Genomic DNA, 25,010 nt, shown 5'->3' on the forward strand with positions numbered 1-25,010 from the left:
AGTAGTGACTGTGAATTTCCCCCAAATTAATGTCTGACAACAAACCGCAGATCCAGGAAACTCAGAGACCACCAAACAAGATAAACTCAAAAACAAAAACAAAAAAACCCTGGGCATTTTCAAATTATAGAAAATTTAAGGTACAGAAAATAAAATCCTGAAAGAAGCCAGAGGGGAGAAAACCCACCTTACCTTTAAAGGAACAAAGTATTATATCTAACTTTTCCTCGGAAACCACACAAATAAGAAATGAGTGGAATGAAGTATTTAAAGTGTTGAAAGAAAAAGACCCATCAACCCAGAATTCTGTAACTCCATGAAATTTTCCTTCAAAAGTGAAGGAGAAGTAAAGATTTTCTTTTCAGACAAAACTTGAGGGCATTTGTTGCCTGTAGACTACCATGCAAGAAATCATAAAAGAAGTTGTGTAGAGAGAAGGAAAATAATATAGGTCAGAAAGTCTGATACATAAAGAAAAGCTTCAGAGAAGGAATAAGCCAAGGTAAAAGGATATTTCTTACTTCTAATTGATGTAAGTAGTAACAGTTTGTTCAAAAAGATAGTAGCAATATATCAAATTTTGTATGCTTATGCATAATTATATTTATGTATGCTTATATATATGTGAGATAAATGATAACAATGATACAAGGGAGGAAAAGAAAGAAGAATTAGGGTTATTTTGTTATTATAACGTATTACCCATAAAGTATTGTAGTGCTATTTGAAAGTAGACTTGTGTTAGTCTAAAAAAAAGGGGCGCCTCGGTGGCCCAGTCGGTTAAGCGTCCGACTTCAGCCAGTTCACGATCTCGCGGTCCGTGAGTTCGAGCCCCGCGTCGGGCTCTGGGCTGATGGCTCGGAGCCTGGAGCCTGCTTCCGATTCTGTGTTTCCCTCTCTCTCTGCCCCTCCCCCGTTCATGCTCTGTCTCTCTCTGTCCCAAAGATAAATAAAAAAACGTTGAAAAAAAATTTTTAAAGAAAGAACTTTTTTTTTTTTTTAATTTGAGAGAGAGAGAGAGAGAGAGAGAGTGTGTGTGTGTGTGTGAGTGAGTGGGGAAGAGGAGCAGAGGAAGAGAAGGAGAGAATCTTAATTCTTCATGCTCAGTGTGGAGCCCAATGCTCCCAATGCAGGGCTCGATCCCATGTCCATAGGTTCATAAAAGTGGACTTGTATTAGTTGTAAATTTATATTGGAAACTCTAAGACAACCACTAAAAAAGGTAAAAGGAAAAAGAAAAGCCTAACTGATATGCTAATAAAGAGAAAAAATTGAATCATGTAAAACGTTCAATTAAAAGCAAATGGCAGAAAAAGATTAGAAAATAAAAATAGGAAGAAGTGGGGCGCCTGGGTGGCGCAGTCGGTTAAGCGTCCGACTTCAGCCAGGTCAGGATCTCATGGTCCGTGAGTTCGAGCCCCGCGTCAGGCTCTGGGCTGATGGCTCAGAGCCTGGAGCCTGTTTCCGATTCTGTGTCTCCCTCTCTCTCTGCCCCTCCCCCATTCATGCTCTGTCTCTCTCTGTCCCAAAAAAATAAATAAACGTTAAAAAAAAAAAATTAAAAAAAAAATAGGAAGAAGAAAGGCATCAAATAGAAAACAGTAGTGAATATGGTAGATATTAATCCAACTGTATCCATAATCACTTTGAATGTCAATGGTCTCAATGCACCAATTAAGAGAGATTGTCAGAGTGAATCAAAAAACACATGACTCAACTATATGTTCTTTACAGGAAGCCCACTTTAAATATAAAGACCCATATGAATTAAAATAAGTGGATGGAGAAAAATATATCATTCTAACACTAATCAAAAGAAAGTAACGGGGCGCCTGGGTGGCGCAGTCGGTTAAGCGTCCGACTTCAGCCAGGTCACGATCTCGCGGTCCGTGAGTTCGAGCCCCGCGTCAGGCTCTGGGCTGATGGCTCGGAGCCTGGAGCCTGTTTCCGATTCTGTGTCTCCCTCTCTCTCTGCCCCTCCCCTGTTCATGCTCTGTCTCTCTCTGTCCCCAAAATAAATTAAAAAAACGTTGAAAAAAAAAAAGAAAAAAAAAAAAAGAAAGTAACAGTAGTTATATTAATTTCAGACAGAGCAGAATTCAGACTAAGGGTAGTTATCAAGTATAAAGGTGATTATGTAATGATAAAGGGGTCAGTTTCCTAAGAAAACATAACAATTCTTAATGTGTATGTGATAACAATAGAGCATTAAACTATATAAGGCCAACTGAGAACTGGAAGGAGAAATAGATGAATCCACTATCATAGTTGGAGACTTCAACACCCTTCTCTCAGAAATGAACAGATCTGGGACGCATCAGTGGCTCAGTTGTTTGATCATCCAACTCTTGATTTCAGCTCAGGTCATGATCCCAGGGTTGTGGGATCGAGCCCTTCATTGGGCTCCACACTGTGCTTGGAGCCTGCCTAAGATTCTCTCTCTCTTTCCTTTGCCCCCCCCCCCACATTCTCTCTCCCTCTCTAAAATAAAATAAAATAGGGGCTGCTGGGTGGCTCAGTCAGTTGAGCATCCGTCTTCCGCTCAGGTCATGATCTCCCAGTCTGTGAGTTCGATCCCCACGTCGGGCTCTGTGCTGACAGCTGAGAGCCTGGAGCCTGCTTCGGATTCTGTGTCTCCCTCTCTCTCTGCCCTTCTCCTGCTCATGCTCTGTCTCTCTCTCTGTCAAAAATAAATAAACATTAAAAAAACTTTTAAATAAAATAAAATAGAAACAGATGCAGTGCAGGAAATCAGTAAGAATATAGTTGAACTCTACAACATCATCAATCAACAGGATATAATTGAAATTTGTAGACTACTACACATTTTTCTCAAGCTTACATGGAAAGTTCACACATCTGAGTGTTAGACCACAATCTGGGCCGTAAAACATATCTTAACAAATTTAAGAGAATATAAATCATATAGAGGTGCCTAGGTGGCTCAGTCAGTTGAGCATCTGACTCTTGATTTTTGGCTCAGGTCATGATCTCATGGTTTGTGGGTTGGAGCCCCATGTTGGGCTACTTGCTGACAGTGCGGAGTCTGCTTAGGATTCTCTCTCTCCCTCTTTCTCTGCCTCTTTCACTCTCTCAAAATAAATAAATAATAATAATAGAAATCATATAATGTCTGCTTTCAAACCAAAATGGGATGAAGCTAGAAATCAATAACAGAAAGATAACTGGAAAATCCCCAAATACATGGAGAGTAGAGAACACATTTCTAAATAACACATGTAAAAGAAATCTCAAGAGAAATTTAAAAATAAAGCACAACTTATTAAAATTTGTGAGATGCAGCAAAAGCAGTGGTTAGAAGGAATTTACAGCGTTGAAGGCATATACTAGTAAAGAAGAAAGATCCAAGATCAATAATCTAAGTTTCCATTTTAGGAAAGTAGGAAAAGAAGAACAAATTAAATCCAAAGTAAGCAGAAGAAAAGAAATAATAATGAGAACAAAAGCTAGTGAAGTTGAAAATAGGAAAGCAATAGAGAAAAATAAATGAAACCAAAGTTGGTTTTTTGAAAAGATCAATAAAAGTGATAAAGCTGTAGCCAGGCTAATTAAGAAAAAGAGGTGAGACAAGAATTACTAACACCAGAAATGAAAGAGGAGACATCACTACAGATCCCATGGAAATTAAAGGGATAATAAAGGAATACTATGAACAACTCTGTGCCTACTAATTTGATAACCTCGGTTGAAGTAGACCAATTCCTTGAAAGATACAATGTGCCAAATTTCACACAAGAATAAATAGATGATCTGAATAGGGTTGTACCTGCTAAAGAAATTGAATCAATAATTAATAATTTTCCAAAACAGAAAGCACTATGCCTAGATGGGTTAACTGGTGAAGTCTACCAAACCCTGAAGGAAGAAATTGTACCAATTCCCTACAATTTCTATCAGAGGATAGAAGCAGAAAGAATACTTTCTAACTAATTTCATAAGGCCAGCATCACCTTAATATCAAACCAAACAAATATATTACAAGAAAACTGGCAATATCTCTTATGAACATGGATGAAAAAATCTTCAACAGAATAGTATTAGCAAATCTACCCAAAAATGTATAAAATGAATTACAATTTAAGATTGATCCTAGGTGTGCAAGACTGATTCAACATTTGAAAATCAATTATATAATCCATAACAACATTGAAAAATCAATTATATGATCATATCAATAAATACAGAAAAGCATTTGATGAAATCCAATACTCATTCATGAAAAAAAAATTTCCAGTAAACTCGGAAAAGAGGGGAACTTTCTCAACTTGATAAAGACAATTGACCCCAAATCCTAACACTAACATCATACTCAATGTTGAGAAACTTGAGGCTTTCCCACTAAGATCAGATAGAAAGCAAAGATGTCCTCTCTAACTACTTCTTTTCAACATTCTACTGGAAGTCCTTGCTAGTACAAGGCAAGAAAAGGAAATAAAAGGTATACAGGTTGAGGAGGAAGATGTAAAAGTGTCATTGTTTGCAGTAAAAAGTCAGAAATAATTGACAAAACACTCCTGGAACTAATAAGCGATTATAGCAAAGCTGCAGAATAAAAGTTAGTATCTAAAAGTCAGTTGCTTTCCTATATAGTAAAAATGAATAAGTGGAGTTTGAAATTAAAAACACAATACTATTTACATTAATACCCCCCAGAATGTAATACTTATGTATAAATCTGATCAAATATAGACAAGATCTATATGAGGAAAGCTACAAAACTCTAATGAATCAAATCAAGGAAGAACTAAATAAATGAAAAGATATTCTTTGTTCATGGGTAAGAAGACTCAATACTGCTAAGATGTCAGTTTTTCCCAAATTCATCCATGGATTCAATGCAATTCTAATCAAAATCCCAGCAAGTTATTTTATGGCTATCAACAAAGTGATTCTAAAGTTTATATGGAGAGACAAAAGACCCAGAATATCTAACACAATATTGAAGAAGAACAAAGTTGGAAGACTGATGCTACCTGACTTCAAGTCTTACTATAAAGCTACAATAATCAATATGTGTGGTGTTGGTGAAAAAACAGACAAATAGATCAATGGAACAGAATAGAGAGCCCAGAAAAAGACCCCCATAAATATAATCTGATCTTTGACAAAGGAACAATGGCAATGCAGTAGAGCAAAGGTCGTCTTTTTAACAAATGGTGCTGGGACAACTGGACATTCACACGTGCCCCCCCCCAAAAAAAATCTAGATACAGACCCTACACTCTTCACAAAAATGAGCACAAAATGGATCATAGGTCTAACTATAAGCTACAAAACTTTAAAATTCCTAGAAGATGAAATACAAGAAAACCTAGATGACCTTGGGATGATGATGACTTTTTAGGTACAACATCAAAGACACAATCCATGAAAGAAATAATTGATGAGCTATACTTAATTAAAATTAAAAAATTTCTTGTGAAAAATAGTATCAAAAGAATTAGAAGACAAGCCACAGACTGGGAGAAAATATTTGCAAAAGACTCATCTGTTAAAGGATTATTATCCAGGGGTGCCTGGGTGGCTTGGTTGGTTAAGCGTCTGACTTCGGCTCAGATCATGATCTCACGGTCCGTGAGTTCGAGCCCCGCGTCGGGCTCTGTGCTGACAGCTCAGAGCCTGGAGCCTGTTTCAGATTCTGTGTCTCCCTCTCTCTCTGCCCCTCCCCTGTTCATGCTCTGTCTCTCTCCGTCTCAAAAATAAATAAACGTTAAAAAAAAAAAAGGATTATTATCCAAAACACATAAAGAACTCTTAAAACTCAACAATATGAGAATGGGTTGAAGACACCTCACCAAATAAGATACACAGGTGGCATGTAAGCATATTAAAAGATGCTCTATGTCAAATGTCATCAGGAAAATGAGAATTAAAACAACAATGAGATAGCACTACACCCCTGTTAGAACTGCCAACTTCTGGAACAATGACGACACCTAATGCTGGTAAGGATGTGGGGTATACATTGTTGGTGGGAATGGAAAATGGTATAGCCACTTTAAAAGTCAGTTTAGCAGTTTCTTAGAAAACTAACCCTATTCTTGCCATACCATCCAGCAATCATGTTCCTTGGTATTTATGCAAAGAAGCTGAAAAAAGGTACATAAATACATCTGGTATAGTAGGTCCATTTTCTAAATAGAAGCATTGTTTTGGAGAGGAAGGTAATAAAATAGTAATAAATATAGTAGTAGAAATGAATATGGACTCTTTTATAGTTTATAAAATAACCATCTCATTTATATCCCACAAAAGTCTGAGACATGAGCTGAAAGTCTGAGGTGAGGTATTATCCTCCTTTTTACCATGAACTTGAGGCCCAGAAATGTCAAATGCCTTGCTACAGTTAAGGGGTAAGGTGGGACTTAAATTACACGCTTTCACACTGGGCCTTTAAGGAAATGAGATGGTTTACTTTCTCAACTATTCTAGTGCATTTTCAATAGAGGAGGAAAAAAAAAATAGTAATATCTTGCAGTTAATTTCTGTAAAATGTGATTTGAGGTGCTCCAGAAAGGCTTTCTAAGACAAACTTCTGCCCAACTACCCCTGAACCCCAAATTTAACCATTAGTCATCTCACTCCCTCCTAGATTCTGTCTCTCTTCTCTGCTAAAATGCAGAATTCTCTTGGAAAAGTTGAGCCATTGAGTCATTCATTTCTTAGAGGAGGAATGCCTCATTTACTGGTGCTGGCAAGAGGCCAGTGAGTTCTGATTCTTGGTCGGGACAAGGGAGGGGCAAAGTCAGAGAAAGGAAAGTAGAGACCACTAAAGCCAAATTTGCTGCCTTCATGATTGTGCCTTTGGGTCCCCACTCTGGCATTAGGCCTTCTCTGGAGTTTATCCAAACTTCCCCTCCAGAGCAGAGTGTTCCGGAATCGCTTCTGAGTAAGATGGCCCAGCCTGCTGAGATTCTGGCTGGGATGCTTGTAGGAGAAGGGGCTCTGGAGTCTTGTCCCAGATCCACTGAGCTCGCAGGGTGATGCAGGCAGGTCACGAATGTGAGCAATGCTGCTTTGTTCCTGCACAGAATTTCCATGCTGCTGGTCACTCATGAGAGAGCCTGAGGCCTTGGGCAGCGCAGTGCCCTTCTTTTTCTTAATTCCTGTCAAGTGGTATGAAATGTTGGAAATAGTACTTAAGATAAACTGTTGTGGTTTTCACAGACAACCTTTGAGCTGGCCTCTCTTAGTGGTGCCTTTACCATCTTTCTCTTCCTCCTCCGTATTCGGTAGGCTTTGCTTTGCTCTGTGGATCCCGGAAGTCAAATTCTATCACAGGTTTGGATGTCACATTCTCCATGAAGATAGCTAAAATTTGTAGTCTCATCTTCTCACATATCCCTGATTTGCCAAAATGTTACTCCTTTGCAGGAGTCAGCAAAATGACATCATTTCAGTTGTCTGCTAAGAGTTGCGAAATTGTCACTTAGCCAAATTAAAAAGAAAGCAAGCGAGGAAGGAAGGAGGAAAGGAGAAAAAAGATGAGTTCTTAGATAATATATACATTCTATAGAATCTTTGTTATTAGAGGCAGAATTTACTGAGAGCTCAAGCAAAGAATGGACATATTGAGTTGGTGCTGATTGGAGGAGTGTGGATATTTTTATACAGGCTTCAGAAAGCCCAACATTGACCTGTTTTTATTATTTTTATTGGCTCCCTTGATGATAGACAAACTGGCCTAACCTGGGGCCAACAGAGCCAGCAGGAAATTTAGGTCACGGATAGTTGCATTTTAAAAACTCCAGTTTTTAGAGGCTGCTCAATCATTGTAATTGATTGATGATAACATGGCAAAGAGAGCTCTTAAATCATTAAAGGTGGCCCGATAAAGACACATGGCTAAAGATTTTGCTAGATGCACAGTTCCCAACTCTCTGTGGTGTTCTGTTCTGCTTTCTGAAGAAGTAGTTTGTCTCTCATTTTGTGTGACTTACGGCCCAGCTGGCCTGTTTACAGAAAACAACCTTTTAAACTTGGCAGTTCTGTTTGAAACATAGTGTAACATCATTTCCCAAGAGATGGGAGGAAAAAAACATTACAAAAAAAGTTTGTTTCCCTCCTAAAACATATGTGTGTTTTAAACTGAAGAGCCATTGAAAGTTGCTCTTTTTGTCCTTCTCTGAAATCAAGGCCTTAGCCTTTCCTTCCAGCTGAAGTTAAGGGTGGCTGAATTAGATTATTTGATAACTCCTGTAAGCTTCTTATATGTTCCTGCTCTTGCTTTGGATAAATGCTAATCTGTAATAAAAACTCTAAGTAGATAGCTCTGTTCTTCCCAGGACACAGGAAATGTGGCCCAGTGTAATGGCATTTTAAAAAGATTTTATTGAAGTAAATATAATATGGAAAAGTACAGCTCAACGAAGTTTTACTAACTGAAGACATCTGTATAATCAGCACCCAGATCAGGAAACAGAAAATTACCAGCAATCCTGGAAGCCCCACTTTTGCTGCCTCCAAGTTACTCCTTCCTTCCAGTGGGTAGAGACTTCTGAAAGTATAGACTGGTTTTCTCTGGTTTTTGTGTTTTATGTAAATGGAATCATCCAATGTGTTCTTTTTCTATGGCCTTTTTCATTCATCATTGTCTCTGTGAGATGAAACTGTATTGTTGTTTTATAAAATTACGGGTCACTCTTTATAGTTGCTATGTAGTATTCTATTGTGTGACTACAGCATAATTTTTCTGTAAGGGCATTTTCAGGGGGAGAGAATGTAGAACCTGTTTTCACTTCCACTAAGGACTTTGCCATTTCTCAGCCCCATTGAATCATCTGCCCCACAGACACAGAATGCAAGCTACTTTCAAGTGCCTCTTACAGGGATAAATTTGGGGAAATACTTTCTGTGTTATATTACATTGCTTTTTCTTTCTTTTAAGCCTTGATACCTTCTTCTAACTTTCTCACGAATCACTCATGCCATTATTTTGCTCACTCTAGAATCTTCCATTCATTCTGGGCCTCTTTTTCACTGTCCTGAGTTTAGACATCCCCCTTTCTGAAATACTTACATCTGTCCCATTCTTACATTTTTCTCCAATTCTACCCTCTCTGTTGTCTCCTTTGAATCACCTTGTTTTACTCTGAACCTCCTTTCAAAAACTTTGGAATAATTCTATACTTGTCTTTTCTCTCATACTGTGTATCTAATCCATCAGCATAGCGTGCTGGCTTTAGCTTCTAAATATTTCCAGATCTAAGCATTTCACATTACTTGCAATGTGCCACTGCAGACTAAGCCCCACTGTTTTGCTTGGATTACAGATTGCTTCCTAACTGTGTCCCTGCTTCTAGCCTTGCCCCTGCATAGTCTGTTCTTTCAACACACCTTGCGTGATAGCCTTTTCCAACATATATCTGATCATACTCTTCCTCTGCTCCAAACTCCTTTCATCTGGGAACAAAGGCAAAAGTTCTGAGAGTGGGCTCTGTGGCCCTGAACCATCCACATTCTTCTTTGCCTCATCTTACCACCTTCCCACTTCTCTTGCAAAGGCAACTGAACCTGTCCATACAACTTCCACATCATTGGTCTATCACACTCTCTGCTGCTTCTCATCTGAAACCCATGCTGTAGTCCAGATCTACTGTCTTTAAATCAGCTGCTCCTGGAGACCATTTCTGCCCTCTTTGACAACTTTGGCATCTGATTCCTTTCTGCGCATATCTCTTCAGTGCATCCTATCCTTTTCTTCACATAGTTGTAGGTACACATAGAAAACTATGCTGTTTGTACAGGGTATGCTGGGTTAACAGCTACACAGAACTGGAGGCCACTTGCCCAGTGGTCTGGCTGCTTCAGGTTCCAGCCAGTTGTCACTAGGGCTTGGAGCGTAAGGTAAACATGGCATGGTGACACCCTGGATGAAAAAATCTACCTTAACATTTGTGGCTAGAACTACATATCCCTCTACCAGAGCTGTTTAACCTTGAATGAGGTTCTAGAACCTGTGATATACCTTTTTGGGGGACTCTAAGGAGTTGCAAGTCAATAGATCACCTCTGATTTATCTCATCTACTGGGTTCCCCTGATGATTTGTCCTAGTCAGAATCCTGGTATCATACTTTGTCTCAAGTGTCTGGATTTCCCTTCCTCACAAACTCTGGATTCCCTCTGACTGGGAAGCACTGGAAAGTAAACGCGTAGTAGCCAGATACAGGTTTTGGAGAAAGACAGTCCTGAGCTGGAGTCTAGCTCAACCACCCACTAGCTGATGTCCTTGACAAGTAACCTTTCTCATCCTCAATTTCTGCCTCTGAAATAATAATACCTGTGTTACAGGGTAATCAGGAAGATTAAATGAGATAATCTATAATTGTATCTTTTAAGTGTTCATTTCTCTTATTGTGGTGTCAGCTATTTCAGCATAGAGGTAAGTATGCTTTTGATACTATGTTCAAAGAAGTGAATTAGGTCCTGGAGATAGCATTAGGAATAAGTTGTGCTTCTTGCCACCAAGGATTTTTCAGTCTTAGAAGAGAGCTAGACATGGATAATTAAATTCAGGGTGATAAGAGCCATGGTAGAGGGAAATAGAAGCTTCTCTAGGATCACAAAGTAGGCATATTTAACACATCTAGGGAAGCTCTGAGGAGATAACACTTGAGTTGAATCAGGAGACCAGGTGGAGAAGAGGGAAAAGAATTTTCCAGGCAGAGAGATAAGCACAGAGGCAAATGCAAGTAGTTCAGGCAAACCTGTAAGGAAAGGATTCATGATAGATGAGGTTGAACAGTTATGTGAGCTATGAAGCTAAGACAATAACAACAACAAAAACAACGACAAAAACCCATGTCATATTCAAGGCTTTATCATTAAGGCAGTGAAAACCATGAAATAACTTTAGGGAGATCAACTTTTTGGCTTAGAATGAGATTAATCATAGCTAGAGAAAAGGGTAGTTGCAATTTAGGGCATCGAGGAAGGAATAAAGAAGAGATGGATATATCAAGTTGTGGGGACTTGGTGGCTGATTTGATGTGGCAGGGACAAGAGAGAGCTGCAGTAAAGCCCAGGTTTCTGTCTTGGTCAACTGGAAGAATAATGGTCCCACAAAACAGTATAGGGTACACAGAATGAAGAGCAGATTTGGCAGTAAAAATATTCATTTCAGTTTTAGATATGTTGAGTTCAATTTGCAGATGAGATATATAAGTGGAGAAGGCCAATGGACAATTGACTCTATGGGTCGGGAGCAAAGGATGGAAATTTGGCTGAAGATACAGGTATATAAGTTGTATTAGTTAGTATTCAGATTAAGGTGAGATACCAAAGGAATCCACAAATACAGTGACTCAGATAGGATATTTCATTTCCCATACACACAGCCATCTAGAAGTTCTTGGTTGGTCCAGTCCAGATGCCGCTCAAATGTGGTCCACCTGACCAGCAGCATTGGTGTCACCTGAGAAGTGGTACAAAGTACAGAATCTTCAGGCCCCATCCCAAACCTAATGAGTCAGCATCTGCATTTGACAGATTATCTACATGCACATTACATTTTGAGAAGCTCTGACTTAAAGAAGCATGTTGCGGGGCGCCTGGGTGGCGCAGTCGGTTAAGCGTCCGACTTCAGCCAGGTCACGATCTCGCGGTCCGTGAGTTCGAGCCCCGCGTTGGGCTCTGGGCTGACGGCTCAGAGCCTGGAGCCTGTTTCGGATTCTGTGTCTCCCTCTCTCTCTGCCCCTCCCCCATTCATGCTCTGTCTCTCTCTGTCCCAAAAATAAATAAACGTTGAAAAAAAAAATTAAAAAAAAAAATAAAGAAGCATGTTGTTCTGCGTTTCTCTCAAAGAATGTAGTGGAAGCGATCTTGCCACTACTTTATCTGCATTTTAGCCATGATAAGGGGAAAAGAGAGTAGAAAATAATGAGCTTTCTTTTTAGGATATGGTATCTTTAAATCGGTAATTATTGGTATATACCATATTCGAAATTAAAACTGAGAAAATTTTGTTTTTAATTCCTTTAAAAATAACAAACCTGTTAACATGCTAACATAAATAACATATTTTTATGAAGAATAGCTATACTTCTCAAACCAGAAAGAGTAAGAATGGCGTTGGTTTTATTTTTGCAAATCTCTTTAATGTGTCACTGAGTAGAAAACAGCTGGGTTCTCATATTTGCCTCCTCATTCGGTATGCTGCCATATGTTGTTTTGGTTGAAATTTATGAAGAAAATCCAGCTTCATGCAGATACAGAGCTGGAAAAGGGAAGAATATTTTGATAGCTTTTTCAGATATTCTTTTTTGATACATGCCTAGACTCTACAAGCAGTGATTTCTTTCAAGGGTAAATTGTAATGTGGAATCTGAAAGCATATAAATGAGCTTTTTGTACTCTTTTACATTAAAATCCACTGGTCTACCCTGTATTTTGGATAGATCGTTTGTATATTCCTGATTTTCTTACATCATACGTTGGTTATTTGCAAATATTGGCTCACTAATGTATGCAAATCTTCCAAATGTTGACACAATGCATTATGCAACTGAAAATAATCACATTTTTTAATGTCACCATTGATCTCATTGTGTAAGTGCAGAGAATCTGCCAGTGGTAGATACACATTTTCCAAAATTTGAATTTTTGATTAAAAGCCAGAATTTTATCATTGGCAATAAATATATCAATTGTTTTTCTTAAAGGAGCAAGATTACTTTGTTCATTTTTGAGAAAATGTTTGCCAAATACGTGAGTCTTAATAATCATAATTTCTCTGTCATTCTTTCAAGTAACAACGGTTTTACATGACAGAAATAGTTAGTTCAGTTCACACCCCAAATAATTGCATAGGTGTTTTTCCTTAAGATAACCATTGTGCTTTAGGGTACAGGAGAAGTGCTTTGTGCATAGTTCCTACTTTGTTACATAAAATATTCAAGAAACATTTATTTAAAGGTTGAAATTTTATAAGAGTAATAATTTTTACTTCTTACTCCATGGCATTCTTAAGTGAAGCTGGCTTTTAAAAAATTCCATCTGTGAATACATAGTATAGTGGCAAAGAATACAATGACTGTTAGCGTAGTTTGGAACTGTTTTCCTTGGTCTGTTAAGATCCCAGCAATTTTATCCACCATTATTGTTACAGTGTTAATACAAATGTCCACATAGTCAAAAAGGCAAAGAATGACTTAGTATTGTTATAAGAGTAGTTTTGACATCCTGAAAAGGTCGCTGGGATCTTGGGTCTATAGACCACACTTTGAAAACCACTGTCTCATATGATTATTCTGAGCTTGATGTATATTGGCTTATATGAGATTGCATGGTTTTTGGACTGCTTAGTTCTAGAAAAAATTGTAAAGTAGAAAATTTTAAGTTTGGTGTGTGTCTATTCTTTTCCTTTCTGTGACAGCCCTGGAGGCACTCCCCAGCACCCTAGTGGGACAGAGGGAATGAATACCAAGGGACCTCTTCATGCTTGCTCTTGTTCGTCTGGCTAGTCATTGGACAAGTATTGATGGAGCCCTCTCATGGACCAAGTTCTTTGTCTGGCCTCTGGCCCTGATGCAGAGCTTCTCATGCCCTACCTCACAAAACCGCCTGTATTCGTTTCCTATTGCTACTATAGCAAATCAAAACAAACCTAGATGCTTAAAACAACATAAGTTTACTACCTTACAGCTCTGTAGGTCAGGAGTCCAACACCGGTCTCACCAGGCAAAAATCGAGGTATTGGCAGCACTGCATTCCTTTTTGGAGGCTTTAGGGGGGCATCTACCTCCTCACCTTTTCCAGTCTAGAGGCCCCTGCATTCCTTGGCTCGTGGCCCCCTTCCTCCACCTTCAAAACTGGCAGCATTGTATTTCTCTCTGACCATAGCCAGGAAAGGTTCTCTACTTTAGGGACTCATGTAAGTAGACCAGACCCACCCAGATCATGCAGGATCATCTCCATCGTAAGATCTGTAACCTTAATCACACTGGCAGAGTCCCTTCTGCCCTATTTGCTTATGACATATTCTGGGAATTAGAATATGGGCCTTTCTTGGGGGGGGGTCATTATTCTACCTACTACACACTCTTCATAAGAGTGTGTTAAATATTTGTTGAAGGAGTAAAGGAACTATCTTATCCCATTGGTCATTTCTCAGAGCTTTGTTCCTCCCTGATATTGTTCATTATTTAAGGCTCGGTTGAGGTACCGTCTCTTCTGGGACTTGGTGTTCCTCTGCTGTCTTTTCAAAGTGAATGAAAACTTCTACTAAAGCACTTACTTACTGCTTCTCCGCTACTGTTTACTCCTACCCCTACCCACCTGTAAGCTCCTTGACTCTTGTGTCTCGCCTTGTTCTTCGTATGCCCAGATTATAGCATAACGTCTGGCACTTAGTATGTGTACGATAAACATTTGTTGCTGAATTCCTGAGTGCATCAATGAATTATCCTCACACATACCAAGTTAACCAAGTTACCTTTTTGCATTTTGCCTGGGGCATATACCAGAAGTCCATTTCCCGCAAATAAGAGGAATGACTTTCATCATGGGCATTTAAAACCTGTATTAATGGCAAAACATAAGAGACTCTTAAAGATAGAGAACAAACAGAGGATTACTGGAGGGGTTGTGGGAGGGGGGATGAGCCAAATGGATAAGGGGCATCTACTCCTGAAATTGTTGTTGCACTATATGCTAACTAACTTGGATGTAAATTAAACAATAGATGAATTAAAAAAAAAAAAACCTGTATTAATGGCATTAATGTAGGGATGGCCAGTGATGTTTTGGGCTAGAAGCGTCTTAGGCACTCCCTCAAGCCCCTGGCAACATTTACTAGGCTGCATCCAGGGACCCAACTATACCTGGGAGGAGTTGCAGAGATGGGTTTTCCAGCCTCAGGTTAGAGTGGCTTTGAGTTTCACTGAGGTTCTGCAGGCCGCACTGCAGAGGAGCGAGGACGGAGCCAGCCCTGCCCGCTCTGTAGCCACAAAGCAGATGGCCTGTGTGCTCCCGTGCCTGCAGACGTAGCCCCCACAGAGCCTGACTCTGACTCTGCAGAGGTGTTTCAATTCAGCCAAGAAAAAAAAAAGGCCTTTCTAAAGACAACATGCATTTTACAGAGAGCCTTTTGTGTGGAGTTACTGGGGACTCACTCAAAAATAACAGGAGCTCCAGACTTGCAGAATTAAAATTAAAAGAAAGTTCTGTCACTCTAGACACAGCACTAGTCTCCCACCTCCTACTAGTTGGCTCATTTATATCAAAATGAGTGAGAAATTTAATCCCTGGTACTTTATAAAGAAGCTTTTTTTTTTTTTTTTTTTTTTTGCTTTGGTTGTGGTTTGCTGTGTGTGTGTGTTTTAATGGCAGTGTTTAATAATGTTTATATTGCCTTTAACCTTTGACTAACTTTGCAGTTACGTTCCCAGATGTGGTGTCACATCCAGTACTGGTAGGCTGCCCCTCTCTCCTTCGAGACTACGAACTTCTTATTCCTAGAAGGTTTTGAATTCCCTACCAGTCATCTTAATCACTTCTACTGGGTAGGAAAGGAGTCCATGGGGTAGGAGGTCATAGTAGTAGCAATCGGTTCATATGTGTCAGGGGCCATGCACCAGGCACTGTGCTTTGTGACTTACTTCTGTTATTAAATCTGGAGAGCAACCTTGTGAAGCAAAAGCTATGGTTGTCTCTCTTCAAATGTAAGGTCAAGTGTTTTCCCCAAAAGTAACCCTCAGAAAAGAGGGTGTCCTCTTATGCCTGAGTCCTCACCAACACACTCTCCCATTGTGGGGATTACTCTATTTTAAATCACGAAGTAGTTTACTGTTTGGGCATTTGTGGTATTTTGCCCATTTTGCAGGTGAGGAACCTGGGACTTGGAGAAGTTACATTAAGTTGCCCCAGGTCACCCAGCTGGTAAGTGCAGGCATCTATTTTTATTCCCATACTCTCATTATTAATCCTACTCAGATTCTTTCTTTCACCTTTAGAAAGGTTTCAATCCAGGGTCTCACTGATCTTTTCCTTCTTCTTGATGAGGTTTCATTCTAAAAGCAGAGAATATCAGAAAATGGATATATATCCAGTCTGGAGCCATGCTTTTATGGGGAGTACTAGGAGGGTCTAGTTCTGAGCCAATGTGCATAGGATTCCCTCTGGTTCATCCTTGCCAGACAATCCCCCTGCCTCCCTTTGCCATTGATGGAAAGTTCATTGCTTCCTGAGCCAGTCCCTTATCTTGGCTGATGGCTCTGTTTGTGAGGAATTCTTATCAGCTGAAATGGTCTTTCCTGGAATTTTCGGTCTGACTGAAGGAGATCCAAAAGTACCTGGATTTGTCTCCCTTCCCTCGAACTCCCTTCTCCTCCCCTCTCCTCCTCTGGCCCTCCCCTTGCCAATAAGTGTTTCACTTTAGAATATTTTTAGATTTATAGAAAAGTTGCCAAGATAGTAGAGAGTTCTGTATGTCCTCACTATATTGTTAAGATCTTACAGTACTTAGCAAAACAAAGAAGCCAATATTGGTACATTATTATTATTAACTGTAAACTCCAGATTTTATTCTCATTTCACCTAGTGGTTTTTTGTCCCCCTAACATTCTTTTTCTGTTCCAGGAACATTTTGTAGAATGTTCCTCAGTTGGTATTTATGTGATGTTTTTATTGTGGGGTTATGTGTTTGGGAGAAGAATACCACAAAAGTGAAGTGCCATTCTCATCATATCATATTAGGGGCACATAATATCATTTGAGTTTATCACTGGTGATGTTAACCTTGATCTTCTAGGGTAAACTTCTCCTCCCTCTTCTTTCCATACACAATTTTTTAGAAGCAAGCCACTATGTACAGCCCACACTTAAGAAGAGGAGGGATTAAGCTCTACCTTCTGGAGGGGGCAGTATCTACATACGTTATTTGGAATTCTGTAAAAAACATCTATCTGTTCTGTATGTATGCATGCACGCATGCATGTATGTATGTATTTATGCCATCACTTATTTATATCAGTATGGCACAAAGCACATTTATTTTGGACTTTGAGTTATAATCCATTACTACTTTATTTTCTTGCTCAAAGTGTTTCCGCTTTGGCCACGGGGAGGCCTTCCAGTTGTCTCTTGTGTCCTTTTGACATGCCCCATCCTTTTGTTTTTTATGGACTTCCTTACTTTCTGGCACAACAAGATATTCCAAGTTCTTCTTATATTTTCCCTACCTTATCCCTAGAATCAGCCATTTCTCTGAGGACTCCTGATTCCTTTTATTTGAGAAAGATGTTAGAAACCAAGATCTGACCCCTGGCTGTGCTCACTGCTACCAGGGTGTCATTACTTCTAGATTCTCACAGTGGCAGAATTAGGAAAGAGATGTATGTATATCAGCCCATGTCATACACATATCTATGATATTTCTCTATCTACATTTGTTTCTGCAGGAAAGCTTTTCTTTTTTGAGCATTGGTATTTTTCTGGGTAGCCAATAAGGAAATATGATTCATTACCTACTATCACCAATGATAATGTTTTGTTTTTTTTTTTTAAAAAGGAGAAAAAGGTGAAACTGGAGACCTTGGCATAAATATGGCTTAAGAACTGAGCCATCTCTAGTCACATCATGTCATTTCAGAGATGAAGAGATACAAGTTCACTGGGACCCTACGAGGTTAAGGAGCTAGTTAGTGGTACAGTCAGGTTTGGATCTGGGTGTTTGAAATGGAGTCTCTATTTCCACCACATCACATGCCTCTTTAAGACTGATTAGCAAATATTCTTGGCTTTGTATTCAACTCAATAATTAGCTTTTGGGAATGCTTGAAGCAGATTAGAATGTAATTTTAGAAATTAGGGTGCACAGGTATTACCTAGCTAACAGAAATTTGCTAGAGTGTCATTAGTGAGGGAGCTTGTTCTCTGGCAATATATTTTAGATCAACAACTTGAAAATGATGCTCTTATGGCCAGATGTTAGTGGGTAAATCTTTTCAAATGATTATGGTGATTACTCTATGTTGTTTTACTTTTTATAACTATCTTTTAAAAAATCCTTTTGCTCTGGGAAAAGACTTAAAAGGGCTCCCGTAGGCTAGACACTTGATGCGTATACCTGTTTTTTAGAAATGGGATATAAAGCAATGAAGGAATCTGCTTAATGTTATCCAAGATGTTGGTGATAGGGTAAAAAGGAAAAATGAAAGCTGTAGCCCCCATGGCCCCACTTCTAACAGGCCAACCACACAGCTCCTTTATTATAAATTGCTCTGGGCAGCTTGTAAAGCAAAGAACACTTGAATGTTTGTCTCCAGAGACTCCTGAGGCAATAGGACGGTCCTAGGATGCCTTCAAATGTTTCAGCCATTTCCTTTGAGAAGTGGGTGTGTTTATACTTGGTAAATCATGTCTTGTCACCATGTAGCAGTAAAATCTTCCTGTTCTTTTCCATTTGAACCTATTCATTCCAAAGACTTATCATTTTGTTTTTGTTTGGTGCATTGTGAACATCCAAGTTTTTTAGTGGAAATAAATGGTAACAGCTGTTTTTCGTGTACCAAATAATATAATTGTGAACCTTAACCTTGAGATGATATATCCAAATTTTTCCAGGTGTGGAAATGACTTGACTAGAAAAGTTCATTTTGGAGTAATCATCCCAATATAGAATCACATCCAGCTGCTCGCCATCAACTTCATTCAAAGAGAGAACATTTCTATAGGCCATTTTTTTATTCCGACACTCCCTTCATAACCTGGCTTTTCCTTTTAAAATATTGCATTTTCACACACTTAAACACACACACGCACACACACACCCTAAAGTCCCATCTTTCTTCTCTTCTGCTTTACTCTTCTCCATAGCTGTGCCCACCATCTAGTATACTATATATTTTACTTCTTTAGATTTTTAATTGTCTGTTTCACCCAACTAGAATGTAAGCTGTGTGAGAGCAGGGAATTTGTTTTCTTCACCGCTGCATCCCTAGACCCAGAATAGTACCTGGAATATAGTAAGTGCTTAATGAACCCTTTTGAATGAATGGCATGAAAGTTGCAAGTTGTAGTCATTTGCTCCCTGATTTTAATATAAGTACAAGTAGTTGAGTTTATTTTATAGGATTATTTTATATCATAGGTTAAATAAAACATATTATTTAAAATGGGGATTTATCTGTTTATGAAAAATCTGAGAATTTGTATGAGACATGGTATAGTTACTTGGAAGTTATTAGGTGACTCCAGAAATGCAGTACTGTTATCATATGCAAGGAATTTTGAAATTCTCTGCTAAATATCACTCATGAAATTAGTGGAAGAGCTAAAAGGAAAAAAATTTTAAGTTTTAAGATAAATTATCTTCAGATCCACCCAAAGATACCTTGAACCTTAAGTGACATTGCCCGGTTTGATCCCTTATTCTATTCACCAGATTTAGCAGAAAATGACTTTTCATTGTTATAAAAAATCCTATGATCCAGTAATTGCACTAGTAGGTATTTAGCCAAAGAATAAAAAACATTAATTTGGAAGAATATATGCACCCCTATGTTTATTGCAGCATTATTTACAATAGCGAAATTATGGAAGCAAGCCAAGTGTCCACTGATAGATGAATGGATAAAGAAAATGTGGTATATATATACAGTGGAATATTACTCAGCCATAAAAAAGAACGAAATCTTAACATTTGCATTGACATGGATAGAGCAAGAGACTATAATGCTAAGCAAAATAAGTCAGTCGGAGAAAGACAGATGCCATGTGATTTCACTTATGTGTGGAACTTAAGAAATAAAACAAAGACAGAAACCAAAAAACCAGACTCTTAACTATAGAGAACAAACTGATGGTTACCAGAGGGGAGGTGGGTGGAGGGATGGGTGAAATAGGTAAAAGGGATTAAGAGTACACTTTAATCATGATGAGCACTGAGTAATGTATAGAATTGTTGAATCACTGTATTGTACACTGAAACTAATATAACACTGTATGTTAACTATTAGGAATCAAAATGTTAAAAATTTAAAGACTACATGAAAATAAAAACAAACTTTGATTTTGGAATTAAAAAATCTATTCTCTAAAAAAATTTTTTTTAATGTTTACTATTTATTTTTGAGAGAGACAGATACAGAGACAGAGTGAGAGTCGGGGAGGGTTAGAGAGAGAGGGAGACACAGAATCCGAAGCAGGCTCCAGGCTCTGCCTGAGCTGTCAGCACAGGGCTGGACGTAGGGCTTGAACTCACGAATGATGAGATCATGACCTGAGCTGAAGTCAGACGCCCAACCAACTGAGCCACCCAGACGCCCCTAAAAAATCTATTCTTGACTACTATTTGCCAAACATAGAGAATATTAAAAAGAATATGCTGTAAAATTTAAGGCAATTCCTCTGAATGTCAGCATGTGTTTACATATATAGATGCTGACATGTTTTTGTTTTTAATCATTGCTTTAAAAATACATTTTTTAATTTAAAATTCTAGTATCTGAAGTACTTACACTTATAAAACTAATGGATTCTTATTTGTTTAAGCAATACGTGAGATAATATAAAAGGTTCTGCAACTTGACTAGTGCAGTGTTATAAACTAGATCATTCCAAACAATCAATCTAATGCCAAATTTCTTGCAGCTTTCTCTCCAGGACAAGAAGCAAACAAATAAAAGGCAACATAGTCAGTGAACATCACAAACTTGTTTGCAAGATATCTTTGGACTGATGCGATGCATAAATTACATCTTTGTATAAGAATGATGTATTTTCATATTACCACCTTTTATTCCAGAGCATTGGGGAGTCAACCATGTCTGTTGTGTTAAATCAGCTGCTGCCCATGATGAAGCCTTTGAACCAAAGGACCGACAATGATTACAGCCCTGAAGAATTGTTGGTCCTCCTGATATATATTTACTCTGTTGGTGGAGAGTTTACAGTGGACAAAGACCTGGGGGAAGCCGAAGAAAAAGTGAAGAAAGCATTGGCTCAGGTCTTCTGTGAAGAGTCTGAATTGTCACCTTTGCTGCAAAAAATCACAGGTGAGTGTTTAATAAAAAATACAGCACATAAAAATCACTGACACAGAAAAGGGTTTAAAAATAAAGGCATTTTAGGAAGAGGATGTAACCATGTTCTTTGGAGTTGTCTGGAATTTTACGAGGCCTGATGAACGCTAGCCAGCCTTTAGGACTAGGTTTTCATTGCAGTGTCCCCCCCCGCCCCCACCAGTTGTAGTGAAATGGCCTTCTAGTTGCCTGCCACAGCTCCTATTTTTAGAGCCTTGTTAAAATAGCAAAATTCTCACAGGGTATAATATCTTTAAGAAAAAATAAAATGCAGGGAAGCCTATTCAAAAAGGTTTCTGTTGACATATTTTCTTTGAAATAGTCATTTCAAGCTTTAAAAAAACACACACCGATGCACAAACCTGCCTTAAGATGCTACCCAATGTCATAGGATTGAAAATGGCAATTTTCAAGAGTACTTTCATACTTTTGACTTCTCATCTTTCGTTTTGAATCTGAATTAATTGGTAGTATCTCAAATAATATCTAAAACATACTGTTAGTGGCTGATTTGGGGAAATATATAGTTAAATATCACAAAATGTAACCATTTTACTATGATGTAACTCATGGAGACATTCATTTCTGTGTTTCTTATCAAACTCCATATCATTTATGGGTTTTTTTTGTTTTTTTTTTTGTTTTTGTGGGGTTTTTTTTGTACAAAGTTTATTTCCATTGGTATGGATTGAGCCCAGGTCTGTTTAAGAGTGAGAAATTGTTGGGGCGCCTGGGTGGCGCAGTCGGTTGGGCGTCCGACTTCAGCCAGGTCACGATCTCGTGGTCTGTGAGTTCGAGCCCCGCATCAGGCTCTGGTCTGATGGCTCGGAGCCTGGAGCCTGTTTCCGATTCTGTGTCTCCCTCTCTCTCTGCCCCTCCCCCGTTCATGCTCTGTCTCTCTCTGTCCCAAAAATAAATAAAAACGTTGAAAAAAAAATTAAAAAAAAAAAAGAGTGAGAAATTGTTGAAGCTTACATGCAAAACTTCAATCCTTTAAAAACCTACCGAGTTTCCATGCATTCATGAATGTGTGCGTATAGGTGTGTGTAGACCTCTCCATTCAGGAAGGCTCCGCGGAGGCACAGTATGTATTTTCCAACTTTTCCTCCTGTTGCCTGTTGTGCCTCCCTGACAGAATTTTCCAGATGGCTCAGCAAGAGCCTGTGTAGTTGTTGACCTTGGTGCTCTATGCACGTGTGCATACCTGCCGACCTTTTCTGTGTTTGGTTATGGCAAACAAAACCCTGACAAGATGGAAACCCAGTGAAGTTTCCACAAAAATAAAACATTTTCTTGCTTCGCATAGAACGTATCTGCCAACTTAAAAACGTGCTTAAGGAAAACTTGTGGAATTCGCTCACATTTCATTAAGTTATAGCACTATATGTGATTACGTGTGTTTGTTGGGCTATAAATGAAGATTGACTTAGAAAAGTTTAATATGGTTTATATAGTGCCTTGAATAGTAGTTTGATTCAGAGTAAATTTCAAAGCTAGGAGAATTTAGTTGGAAATTATTCTTAAAATGCATAATTTCAGAAACAGACAACAAAGATGGTTTGTTTTAGCTGAGGTTATTTGGATGGCTTTTCTGTAACGTTAGTATGTTACTATATTATTTTGGGAATTGAAATCATGCTGTAAGAGTATTCATTTAATATTTGTTCAAGGTGTTTATTGACCCAGCATTTCACTCTTTATTAGTTTCTCTATTTATGATTGCTTAGGATATTGCATTTTCTTGCTTTTAAATGTGACTTCACATTTAAAAACACTTCTGTACATTCATGTTTGTATCAAGAAAATGAGTAGGTTTAGCAAATGAAGCTTCAAAATAAGAAGTTGTGAGAGTTTCAGTATATTTAAACAATTTAGAGACATTATTTTGCAATACAAAGTATATATTCCTACCCAGATTAACTTTGCATGTAAAGTTTAAACAGAGTGGATAAGATGCACTATTTAAATTTGGCATAAGTGAACTTACCAGTGGAATACATATGTGTTGATCAACCTCTGTGGACACCAAAAGGCTTTATTTATGATGATAGACTTTTCCTTGGCCATAGACCTGCCCCTTATTAAGTATGTTGGCTAGTCAGATGTCCTGAGAAGTGTAGTGTTTATGTTACCAGGTAGCTACTGACGAGACTCTTTATATCTCAGGACAAAAAGCACTAGGACGGTGTTGGAGTAGCAGTGACTCAATCTCGTAGAAGAAGGTGGGATATTCCAGTATATATTGAAAGAACAGAATTGCCTTCCAGATTGCCTTCCACACGCTTGGCCTGTTGTGGATCTAGGTTGACCTGGCGTTTACCATGAACTTGCAGACAGTGTTGCATTTATGTTATTCCAGTTTATAGTCTTGGCTCACTTGTTACTGGGTGGTGGAATTTCTTTTATGCCTTGTGCACGTTTTGGGGTTGGTGACATTTGGTTTAAAAGTATTATTGAAAGCAGGCAATTAATCAGTAGAATTCCACATTTTATATTGTAATTTTACTAATCTCAATGTTGAGAGAATCAAGAAAACAATACTTTTTCTGTACTGAAAACTCAAGTAGGTGATCATCACCCAAAAGTGAAAGGATCAGGATTTGGACCCAAGTGTTCTAGATCTGGAGCCCAGGCCTTTAAACAAGAGATTCTAAGTCTGCCACAGGCTCACTTCCATAACCATTGCCTTTATTATATCTTGTAACTCACGCTTGCTTACACGTACCGTTGTATGCAATGCATGCTCAATCATTCCATCATGTTATTTTATGAACGCTGAATTAATATTTGGTTAATAATGTAGATATTTGCCTGTGCTTTTTACTCTAACAGCTGCTGATAGATGTTTCATCATACCTTCCTATTTTTGTGCATGTATCCTCTTTGTTTCTGCATTGCTATGAAGAAATGAAGATGTTATTTCTAGTCATTGAACTCTATTGGCTGTCTAGCTTTCGAAAATAGGAGTAGCAAACTTAAATTATCTTTCAATAATATCTCTTGATAATAACTGCCCTGTTTGAAGTTCATGTGTTTTATATGTTGAATATGTAATTTGCTGTTGGCAATTTCTTTCATTTCTCCCTCTTCTCCCCTTTTATGGAAAGGACAATGAGAAATTGTAGTTGGCAAAACAAACCAAAACTTAAGCATGGTCAATGGCAGCATACTATTTTCCTTTTGATAGCTATGTTTTAGGGAGGGTGGTGGGCAAAAACTCTCTTTTCTACTCACACAAAAGAACCAGGACTGGCTCTCTGGGTGTCAGGAGTAGAATCTGTAAAAAGAAAATTGGTATGGCCTGAAAATGTCAGTTAGTGTGCTTTCTGAGTCTCGCTGAGTTCAAAGAGAATATCAGTTTCCAAATACGCTAGTGTTTGCATAGCAGTCACAAGAGAAAACAAAGGAAAACCATTTGAACTTTCTTCAGAGAATGAAGTCAAAATTCTAATTTTAAAGATCTGTGTCAACTTGGAATGTCATCATACAATGGGGTGTATCAGATAAAGCGTAGAGCTAAGCTGTAGAAATCCTTGATTCAGAAGTCCTGGCTCTGTCATTTCCTAGCAGTGTGTCTTAGTCGGCATATCATCCGTCTTTGAACCTTGATAATAAACATAAGTGCCCTATTGACCACTCAGTGAATTTACTAAAAATAAAAGGATGCTATACGTGTGAGTTAATTTCCAATCCATACACACTGTAAATAAGTAGCTTTCTCCCACTGCTGTTGTTATTTGTATAACATCTAAGTGTCACGTAGGGCAGTGCTTCCCAACCATATTCCCATTGTGACACACATAGACAACGAGTATGTTTGCATAGTGTACCCAGGTAAGTGGACAGAACTTTTTCGTCAGAAGCAACCACTCCCAGGAGCTTTGACCACTTCAATGCCTCCCTACCTGACCTGTGAACTGAAATGAAACAGCTTGGCACACATACAAGCTATTAGGAGCAAATCAGTG

At 38.5% G+C, this 25,010-nt stretch overlaps 1 protein-coding gene across 3 annotated transcripts in view; it reads left to right on the top strand.

Annotated features, from left to right (window-relative positions):
* Window positions 1-25,010, top strand: part of SCFD2 (sec1 family domain containing 2) — a 406,985-nt gene that overhangs the window by 148,812 nt on the left and 233,163 nt on the right. For all 3 annotated transcript variants that reach the window (XM_025921777.2, XM_086705074.1, XM_086705075.1), the window contains exon 5: window positions 20,766-21,015. In XM_025921777.2, the coding sequence (XP_025777562.2) occupies window positions 20,766-21,015 (250 nt within the window). The remainder of the gene's footprint in view (window positions 1-20,765; window positions 21,016-25,010) is intronic.

This window comes from Puma concolor, chromosome B1, assembly GCF_028749965.1.
Source record: "Puma concolor isolate L17-30 chromosome B1, mPumCon1.1.hap2, whole genome shotgun sequence".
NCBI classification, from domain to species: Eukaryota; Metazoa; Chordata; class Mammalia; order Carnivora; family Felidae; genus Puma; species Puma concolor.